Source organism: Monomorium pharaonis, chromosome 7 (genome assembly GCF_013373865.1).
Source record: "Monomorium pharaonis isolate MP-MQ-018 chromosome 7, ASM1337386v2, whole genome shotgun sequence".
Classification (NCBI taxonomy): domain Eukaryota; kingdom Metazoa; phylum Arthropoda; class Insecta; order Hymenoptera; family Formicidae; genus Monomorium; species Monomorium pharaonis.
Window position 1 is genome coordinate 4,266,830 of NC_050473.1, and position 11,880 is coordinate 4,278,709.

An 11,880-nucleotide genomic window follows, 5' to 3' on the forward strand; every position below is an offset into this window, starting at 1 on the left:
GGTTACACTCATAGTTAAGAAGTATTTTTAAAATTATAATAATTAAAAAACATTAATAAATTTTTTTATAATTTTAATAAAATTTATTCCAATTTTATTAAAATTATAGTAAAATATTTTTTTCTGTTATCTCATGATTATTATGATTTAAGGATAAATTCTAAGAGAAAGTTTTCTTTGTGTAAGAATAGATAATTTATATTGACACATCAAATTTTATATTTATTTATATATTAGAAAATTAAATACTTGGTTTTTAGTCACATCAGTATTTGTACAAAATATTTTTGAGAGAGATTAAAAGAAAATGTTTTTTTTTTTTTTTAAATAAAAAATATATACAAGTAGTTTAAGATATACAAATTATTAGAATAAATATTATGTTTGATTTATTAATTAATTTATATTTAAGTTAATTTAAATTAATTAATTTACATTTAACTATATATACATTTAACTAATTTACATTTAACAATAGTCAACAGTATATTAATGCAATAGGTATTGGTGACACTTTATCATTAAACAATGGATGTTTGAGGCCGCCTCTTCATGAACTTAAAGACAGTCCTGGAGTCAAAAGGAGATCTCGACATGTAGCACGCTTAAATATGGGTGAAGCAAAGGATGATATTCATGTTTGTATACTGTGCATGCGTGCTATTATGAATAATAAGGTATATATACTGTAATACACTCAATTATTGAAAATTTAATTTTATATTTGAAAATTGAGATTGTGTGACTCTCTTGGTTACTTTTAGTTATTATTTTAATATATTCATATCATTGTAATTAGAAAAAATTTAATAATTTAATAATTATCTTTATGGTTGACAAATTCAATAAGTTGTAACCATAAATTCATATAATTTTTGCACAACAAAATTCTATATTTTTATTAAAAATTAAATTAATGAAGATATTACGTGGTAAACAGTTTGCTTCAAATAATTACTGAACGTAAACAAAGCGTTACTTTGGCTGAAATTTTGTCTGAAGGAGGTTGAAGAATAAAACTTCAGACGTCACATTTATAAATAAATGATAGCATTATTTTATAAAAATTTATCACATATCGAACGATGCATGTACTTTAAATATTTCAACATGAATGATTATTTTAATATTTATTTTTAAAAGTAATTACAAAACATTATTGATAAAATAGTATTTTAGTTTAGACTGTTCATGCTTCTTAAAGATTAAAATCTTTCACAAAATACAGATTTTTTATATATTTTTTTTATTTAAGAGATATGATTGATCTATGACAAAATTTGTATGTTGAGAGATGCCAAAGTTAAGTAAATTAATATTCTAAAATGTTATAAGTTTTTAAAGTAAAATTATTCAAAATAATCATAATATGAATTATTAAATAAATTTAATAGTTTTTTGTAAATTAAATTTATATAAAATAATAAAGAATATTGTTTTTTATGTGGAAATATATTTTTTAGAGACATAATTTTTTTAATATATAATTTTTTATAGATAAATGTTTAATTTAAGAAAAAGTTAATAAGTTAATATGTATGTGTTTTAAAGATAACTATGTATATAGTTTATTCTCTGTGCTCTCCTTGGAGTTGACGGGGTGTTTTCAAGGGTGCATCAAATTTTTTACATTTCCAAGAAAACTCCAGTTTACAACAATATAATACAGTATATACAATATACAAAACAACAATATAATACAGTATATACATTATACAAAACAACAATATAATACACTAATACAGTATATACAATATACAATATACAATATAATTTCCCTTTTTCTATCGATTTTTCCTCCTATTTTTTTCTATCCACTCGCGTCTCTGCCGTCACCCTACCTATTCACCTCACTCGCATGCTCTCCTCTTTATGCCTTCTCTATACCCCGCACTCACTCTAGTTTTTTCAGCCGACGTTTCTCTTTTCAATTTTTCCTTAACAAATTTTTTTCCGGAAAAAAACTCTTACCCACATACACTCCTCGCTTCCACTATTTCCTCTGCCCTTCAGCTACTCCCTTCTCATCACTTTACTTCCTTATTCCTCCCACAACTCTATACTCTCTTACTACTCGACCTCTCTCTTACCAGTTTTTCCAAATTTGTCGGCCTCCCTCTTTTCATAACCTCTCCCTTCCCCTTCACCCCTCTGTTCTTTACCTTCTCCATGTCTCTCTATCCTACTAACTGTCACTCTTCCATCCTGACTAACACACCCGCCTGCTTCTCCGTCCATCCATTCACGGCGCTGCCTTTGCCCTACCTATCTACCTCGCTCGCATCATATATGTAATAAGACTATATTGCTAATGTCGGACTTATCCCATAGGAGGAGTGGGTGAAATCAAAGAGAGATAGACGTAGTGAAAATCATATACCTGCGTCTTTGTGCGCAAGCGTGGCACATGGTTAGTAGGGACGCGCGGTAGCGGGAGCGACTTTTGCGCGTGCGCAAAACTGTCAAGGTACATCAAGTCGCACCGTAATGTTTTCACCCTCTTCTGAGCCCGGTTAGCAATATATGAGTATTACATATATGGCTCATATACTCTCCTCTCTATGCCTTCTCTATACCCCACGCTCACTCTAACTTTTCTAACCGATATTTCCCTTTTCTTTTAATTTTTACCCTAACAACTTTTCTTCCGAAAAAAATCTTCTTTCACCCACACCTACTCCTCGCTCTAATTTTCTCTTCTGCTCTTCTGCAATTTCCTCCTCACTTAACTACCTTATTTTTTTGACATACCAGCACACTTCTCACACTCCCATTCACTCAGTCACCGGACACGGAAGTATTTTAAAGATAACTAATTAATGTTAAAAATCAATTTAGTTTAAAATATGTATTACGTAATTAATTAAAAGTTAATAACTTTATCTTTTACTTGTTACACAATTCTAATTGATACAATGTATATTCACGTACAACGTACATAATTACATACATATTTTTACATGAATATAATAAAATGTATTTGTTTGTATCAATTTTTTGTAGTACGGATTTAACATGGTTATTCAACACAGAGAAGCCATCAACTGCATTGCACTGAGTTTAATCCATAAAAGTCTGAGGTGAGTCACAGTATTGTCTATTATTTCTTAGAAAGTCTATGATATTATAAAGATGTTAAAAAATATGCGTAATACACATTGCAACAATTTACTAATTTATTTTATATTTAAATTGTTTGCGCTGTTCGGGAAAGGCGAACCGTTACCACTTTTATTATATTTATTGATAATTATAATTTCTAATATATTTACTTTAAATCAGTGACCGAATAATGAATAATTACATTAATGAATAGGTACATTTTTAAATCTTTTTTATTTATAAATTTTTTTCTTGTACTTCCCTCGACTCAAAATTGTTATTTATGTTACTCTCTGCATCGGCACCGACGGGATAGGTACGGGAGGAGGGTTTCCCCTTGCACCTCCCCGTGTGCGTGCGTGCGTCGATTGTTTATGTATGTCGGACGCCGCGTTAGTTCGTTTATGATCTTAATATTTTGTAATTGAAAGGAAAGCTTCTTTTGTCAAAGATTACCCTAAAGGTTTGTAAATTTTATTGTAAATTGTATACCATTTATATTTTGAGCTAAAATTTCGCGAATGTAGCGAAAAATTACTAAAACGCATGCATATGTGGCCATATATGGTGGAAGTATTATAGACTTATTAGAATAGACTGCTCATGAAGGTAGTAGGGGTATCCGTCACTGAGAAAAAAGGATAACTGTCGTTATGCGCGCTACACATACTATGACAACACGCTCACGCTCTGACACCATTATTGGTCACTATGCTTCCCCATTATTTTGCATTAGAAAGAAATAGCAACCCAAGTTAACACAGTTATCCTTTTCTCAGTGACGGATACCCCTACTACCGTTTTTTCATCTCATAAGCAGTCTATTCTAGTAAGTCTATGGGAAGTATACAAGATGAGACATTATGCGTAATAGCGGCATGTGGGGCGGCACCGAAATTTTAACCAATCAGATTTTTTTTACCCATTTGGAAACGCGCATATTTCAAACGTAAATGACTAATTAGAAATAAAAACGTGTGTGTATATATATATATTATATATATAACATATATATTTGAAATAAAAAACGTGTATTCATAAATAAACATTTCGGTATGATAATTTGGCCGAAATAATAAACTATATAACACTAATGCTCAACTGTGTTCAGCGATATATACATATATATCAATTATATGTATATGGATCATGGTAGATTTGCAGAATGGGTAAAATCTGATTGGTTGACAGTCTTTCCACCACTTTTGGACGATTGCGCATCTTCCAGAATGTCTCACCTTATATACTTCTACCATATGGCCATAGAACATACTACTGTATTTTTTTAGTAAGTTTTATTGTACTTCTTCCGACAAAAAATTGTTGTTTACATTACTTTTTAACCATAAGAAGTCATTACAAAAAATTTCAGCCCATTTGGAGATGGAGCCGTGGTTCGGAATAATTACCGAATAAATTAACATTAAGGCTCTACAATAAGTCGTTAGTCGTTGGTCGTAAGAAATTTAACCAATCATGTTCGCTTTCTTCTCTACAGTCAACTATAATTGGCTAGATTTCTTACGACCAATGTACTTACGACTCATTGTAGACCCGGCTTGTAAAGGTTGTGACTCTAATTTTTTCTCCTTTATACTCTGGTTTTAGTAATATTAGAAAATAAAAAGAAAATAGAAACAAACAACAGCAATGTACAAAGAAACATCATGTTTATAGGAATCGATTTTCTAACTATATGATTAATAATGGATTAAGAAAATTGTATACTAAACATGGCCGAAACAAAATATGTCAATACGTTTGTATTGAAGATATTTATAGTATCAAATACACGACAAGCAAAAATAACCTGCACTGACTCTATCAGCATTTATCCTATCAATTTATATTACTATTAATATTAATAGCCATTTATATATATACGATTATTATTTAAATCTTTTAATTTACTAATCTCAGCTCATATAAACGGCGCCTAGGCTTATAACTGTGTTTCAAGACTGATGAATTTATCGGCGCGATTTATATGGGTTGAGATTATTAAATTAATATATTATAAAAATTATAATTAGCACCAAGATCCAGCTACAGACCGTATAGGACTTTTTATTGACATTTATTTTTTTATTGATAATTCTTTTTTAATTTTCTTATATTAATATTATAATATTATGTTATAAAGAAAATATTTTTAAACAATAAATTATTTTTATTACTAATTTTTATTTATTTATTATTTTAAAGATTATATAGAATTAAAAAAATTTTTGTGTTGGAAATATATATAGATGAAAAATCACGTGACTTTCCCTCCATAAAACTGATAAAAAGAATTTATCTTTATTTAAAAATTATCTCTTTATACTTTATTATCTTTTCATCGAATTATTTTGAACAATTGCTTTCTACCGTCAGTACAATAAATGTACCGCTTTTTTAGAACAAAAGCTCTAGTGTTGGAGCTTCTCGCCGCGATCTGCCTGGTGAAGGGCGGCCACGAGATTATTTTGTCAGCGTTCGATAACTTTAAAGAAGTGTGTTCTGAGAGGAGAAGATTTACGACACTTATGGCGTATTTCACCCAGTACGACAGCTTCCATATAGAGTTTATGGTTGCCTGTATGCAATTTGTCAATATCATTGTACACTCAGTTGAAGATATGAACTTCAGAGTACATCTGCAATATGAGTTCACGAAACTTGGATTAGACGAGTATCTTGAGAAGCTCAGACATACGGAGAGCGAAGATTTGCAGGTTAGTTGAAATTCAATCAGAAATACGTATTATAAAATAAATATTATGTTATGTATGCAATATCAAGTAACTAATATTAAAGTTTATGCTCTTGATGTTTGTATTTGTTGTAATATTTTATATAAAAAAATTTTGTTAAATAATACATTGATTGTAATAAATATATTTTTATATATTTATATATTTATAAGTTTTATAAATATATTTTTCAATTACATTTGTTCTTTTTGATTATTATTTTATGAGAAGTAAGGAAAATAATGTGATAGAAATTTATTATAATTAATTCGAATTATTTGTTCAATCATATAATTGGGAAATCAAGATATTTGTTGTTATTACAAAATACAAAAAGAATAAGATCATATAAGTAAAGACAAATATAAAAAATTAAACAAATTAAAATTAAAAACAAAAGATGTAAGAATACAAAATTAAAAAATATAAAAACTGAAAAACAATGCAAAACAATTTAGAAAAAGTAAATTTATTACTAAATCATATTTGTAATAATATATTGTGTAATGGGCAGAAAGTTGAGTTGTACCTATTTTTGTTACAAGAAAATGCACAGAAACTAAGCAAGACCGGATTCAGGGGGAATCTCCAACAAATAAAACAAAATTGTAAATAGTTTTATAATAAATAAAAAAAGTATATTTAGTAATATTTATTTTTGTTGTGTACGTTTAAATATTTTTTATTTTTGTGATAAAAGATTTTCTGGATGGCTAACCCGACTCCCAAAGATTTTTAGGTCATATCTCGTTTAAAATAAAATGTATTGCAATAAAGTTGGATAGCTTATTGTCCGGCGCAACTTTTTACGAAATAATTGGCTGTATAGTATCTATTAGTTCTACAATAAACTAATTTAGATATAATAAACTAATTTCTTCAAAACTTTGGGTAAATCTGATCGCCGGAATAAATTCGACCTCTGGTCGAGATAAACCCGACTTTCCCATTACTTTTGTCGAATCAGGTTTATTTATAGTACGAAATTTAATCTTTACTCGAACTTTTAATTTCTAGCGCAATTAACAAAATAGAAGAGATTAACAAAAACATTAAGAAATTAAACACATTTATCTAACAAATACAAAAAATAAACATGATGCAAAACAATAATTTTTTTAAGGATATAATTGTTGAAATACAAAACAAAAAATTATTTTTTATCTGTATTTTCATTTTTTTCGTAGTAATCAACAATAGCATTGACACAAAAAAGATTGAGTAGAAGAAACCAAACCTCTGAGTTGAACAAATTTAATTACGTCAACTACAATCGAATCGAATTAAATAAATATTTAGTCAGTTCAACAATTTGATGTACGAGTTTCAATTAATTTAGTTAAAAAAATTTAGTTAAAAGTAAAAGCTTAAAACAACTAAAATGTAGTTATATAGACGTTATAGATATTCGTTATAGACTTTCAATTACGATAAAGATTGATCTAACTGCGTTGAATTGATCGATTACTATTCCAGAGTTAAAATTACTTGTAGTATGAGTAATTTTGATTAATCGATCAATTCAACGCAATCTTTGTCTAATATAAGTGTACTTTTAATTTATTTGTGGCAATAAGATGTTATAAGGACATAAAAATTATGTTGTAAGAATCAAAACAGCTAGTTATTAGCTATATACAATTATGGAATTATTATTATATATTAATAATTAATAATTTGTTTAACTCAATTTTAGTTGCTAATACTGATCTTTTTTTATAGTGTGCAGTCGTGCTTCGCATAATATGAGAATCAACTACAAAAAATCTTTAAACAATGAAAAAAATATTTCCTGTATGTCGAAAAATGCAAAAAAAAACGCAAAATAAGGGGATCGATTTTACCCTAATTTTTGGAGGTCGCATTTACCCCGATTCATGTTTCTTACTTTAAATATCTATCTTTACTCTTAATAACGAAGATGCAATAAATTTCCTTCTTTAAGAAATCTTATTGTATACCATTAATAAAAAACATCTTTGAACTCCGGGTCTACATTAATAACTTTAACTGAATTTCTCTAAAGGGAAAAAATTAAATCAGAGACCTCAAAAATAATATATTGGCTATAGCTCAAACATTTTAAAATCAAACTCATTAATTCAATCACCAAATCACTGTTAACTAACAATGCCTCTAATGGCGTTTTCATTTTTTCCATATATGATTACCTTTTTGAGATAATAAGAGAAGTCGGATTTATCAAGAGTTCGGGTCATATAGTCCCGGTTTCCCGTATATAAAATATTTGATTTTATTTAGTCAGTATAAAAAATTATTAAGTTTTATATTTTATTCACATATTTTATTCAACGCATAAAATACTTATTTTAAAATATATTTAGTACTTATTTTAAAATATATTTATGAAAAACAAAATATTTTAAGTTTAAAATCCGGTTTAAAAAAAATATATTTTTTGTTTATGTCTATTTAAAATTGGTTTAAAACATGTTTTTTGGTTATGTAAAAAATGATACGCTTAAATAAATAAGCTTATTTTAAAATTGCATCTAAAAATAGTTTTATTTTATCTAAAATTTTAAACAAAAATATCTGGAAGATCCTGGAATTTTTAATGAATTTTTTTCACAATTTGAGTATAAATCCCGAAATTGGCGACTTTCCGAATGAAAAAAAGGACAAAAAAGAGGACTTTCCATGCACATGTAACAAAATAGTACATTGTGTAACAAGGGCAGAAAGCCGTCTTTTTTTAATACGAATGCGTTTGGAAGGAACGAAAAGGACCACTTTCATGCCACTTTTTTGTACGTAAAGTTGCCGATTTCAACACTTTAATATTATTGTACAGTTTTTGTCTTCTAATAGATAGCGTAAATCGTGGCGAAAAACATTCTAACATGATTTTTTCAGCCTGTTTGATTATTTTAGCACTTGCATGCGCATTATCTCGCGATGTGCATATAGTAACTCTTGCAGAGTTGACCGACACTTTGTCGCAAAACTAACTTTGGCTAACCTGTCAATTAGTAAGAACCCAAGATTCTCAAGAGATTACACGACGACGTAGAGGTAAAAAATATTGTATGCAATGGGTATAACGGTTTTTTTCCACATTCGTGCACAAAAGGCCGATTTTACGTTATTACATAATGTATTATTACAACTAATCAGACAGAAATTACACTTAATTGAAAACTAATTGGAGTGAAAAAATAAAATAAATATCATGTATCAATACTTTAATAAATAACAGAATAAAAAATATATGTATAAAAAATGTATAAAAAATATTGTCCTTTTTGATTGACAAAATCATATTTAATAATTTTCTTGAATTTTAGTAATTTTATTTTTGTTTTTGTACAAATTTTCATATGTTATTTTGGTTTTAGGTTCAAATTTCAGCTTACTTGGATAACGTATTTGATGTAGCTGCCTTGATGGAGGACAGTGAAACAAAGACCGCGGCATTGGAGAAAGTTGCAGAATTAGAAGATGAACTTGGTCATGTAAGCAATTTAAATTTTTCGCTTTTTTTAGACTATTATATAAAACTAAGAAAGAAAAAATATAGGGCCAAAACATTTAATTCATAAGATCTATATAATGACTTTGGTAAACCTATACAAAAAGGAGTCCAGTTTCGATCTTGATCTTGACATATGTTATCAAGGCCACACTCCTGAGTAATGTTTAAAAGATTTTAGGAGCCGCTTGTGTTTCGTTAAAAAGTTTTATTAACAAAAAAAGTTTCATTAATACAATACATGATATCTCTGTTTTACTTAAAGTCGCAAACCCATATGGTGCGGAGAACGCGTGGGCGAGATGCAAGGAAAGGACTTCGCTCCTCTCTCTACATCCTCGCATCAATTTTTATAAAGCATGCATTTTTGCGTACTTTAAAATAAGAAAATCGATTAATTTATGCATGCCTTATAAAAATTAATGCTGGGATGTAGAGGGAGGGCGAAGCTTTCTCTTTGTACCCCGCCCACGCGTTCTCTGCACCACATAGGTTTGCGACTTTAAGTAAAGCAGAGATATCATGTATTGTACTTATGAAACTTTTTTTGTTAATAACTTTTTAACGAATCACGAGCGGCGGCTAAAATCTCTTGAACATTACTCAAGAAGGTGACCTTGATAACGTATGTCAAGGTTAAGGTCATCAAAGCTGGATCCCCTTTGCATAAATTTATCATGATTTATATGAAAAATACACCAAATTGGCTAAATATACTAAATTAGAACAACCGTTCAAAATTAAATAAGTATTATTTATATATATGTATATGTACACAGGATGTCTCATTTTAAATTATTTAGTCTAATATCTCGAAAATTAAACTCGGTAGATAAAAATGTTTCACACAAAAATTGTTTGACTTGAAAGGCGATATAAGATGATGCCATTAATTTGACCTGGGACCATTAATTTGACCAGTCCTCTGAAAATCATGTGTAGGTTACCTTTAATTTTTTTTAATGGAACCTTAGCAGAAAAATTTATACAAAATCTTACACAAATTTAAAAGTATTACAACAAAAAATTACGTGATAATTTACAAAACTCTACGTGAATTTTACAAAAATTAATCAGAAATTTACAAAAAATTGCTAGATTTGGAACACATTTGTAGTTTTATGTAATTTTCTAAGTGCCCAGTTTAATTACATAAAAATACAATTAATAACAATATATAATATTTTTACTATTTAAAGTATAGATAATTACTTATAATGTTTTACGCAGTTTTGATACATATAAAAAAATGCATTATATTACAAGAAAAGGTTAATATAAATAATAACACATTATAAATAATATCACTATATCATTATAAATAATAACACACATAATCATCAAATGTCCCCTTCTAAGTTCCGCTTTTGTGTATCGATGCCATGCCTTTTTTTAGAAAGGAAAGGATTTACAAAAAATAACTACAAATTACAATTCCCTCAAATAAAAAATTTGTTGCAAGTAGATTTTTTTTTAATATACAATTTTATTATAAATGGCACAAAAAATTAAAATTAAAAAATTTTTTAAACATTAAAAATTTAATTATTTAAAATATTTATATTTACAAATAATTGTAGAAATGTACTAAATTTTATTATAAATGGCACAAAAAATTAAAATTAAAAAATTTTTTAAACATTAAAAATTTAATTATTTAAAATATTTATATTTACAAATAATTGTAGAAATGTACTAAATTTTAGTAAAGTAAAATTTAGTACATTTCTACAATTATTTGTAAATATAAATATTTTAACTAATTAAATTTTTAATGTTTAAAAAATTTTTTAATTTTAATTTTTTGTGCCATTTATAATAAAATTGTATATTAAAAAAAAATCTACTTGCAACAAATTTTTTATTTGAGAGAATTGTAATTTGTAGTTATTTTTTGTAAATCCTTTCATCCTTTCCTTTCTAAAAAAAGGCATGGCATCGATACTCGCATCTCTCGAAGTATTGTTGTCGCTTTTCCGCGATGCCGATTAAACGTGTGTGAAGTTAGCATCTCAAAGTTTAGCATCTCATAAAAATACTGCAGAATTACTTGCATCCAGCATAGTTTTTACAGTTCTTGATAGGTTTCAACAATAGTTCCGTTGAATTATCTATTTTAATTAAATTTTTATAAATGAGATGCAAACTTCCAAATTCACATAATAGCATCTCACCGTATTTTGAATATACGACCACAGAGAAGACTAAATCTATAGAGTTCTATCGTTTAGAGACGTCCTATCAATAGTTCTGATGATTAAATTAATGAAAAAATAATTTTTTGTTACAAACATACGTATATATGCGTGTACGTCTGCGCACGTGGATTTGGTGTAACTGGCATCTCAGATAGACAAAATTAATTAATTAAAAAATTTAAAAGTATTTTTCAACAACTATCTAGATGGAAAACTTATATTTATAGGTCTAGACATGAGATGCTGGTTGAATATCGACAGTTCTATTTCTTTTAACGCAGTTCCCATATAGATACGGACGCGTACAATAATTTTCTAAAGAGTTTCGGTAATATAAATAATTAAAACAGTT

At 27.8% G+C, this 11,880-nt stretch overlaps 1 protein-coding gene across 2 annotated transcripts in view; it reads left to right on the forward strand.

Moving 5' to 3' along the window:
* Positions 1–11,880, forward strand: part of LOC105839638 (formin-like protein) — an 80,043-nt gene that overhangs the window by 15,733 nt on the left and 52,430 nt on the right. For both annotated transcript variants that reach the window (XM_012686097.3, XM_012686096.3), the window contains exons 6-9: positions 502–677; positions 3,004–3,080; positions 5,504–5,819; positions 9,197–9,313. In XM_012686097.3, the coding sequence (XP_012541551.1) occupies positions 502–677; positions 3,004–3,080; positions 5,504–5,819; positions 9,197–9,313 (686 nt within the window). The remainder of the gene's footprint in view (positions 1–501; positions 678–3,003; positions 3,081–5,503; positions 5,820–9,196; positions 9,314–11,880) is intronic.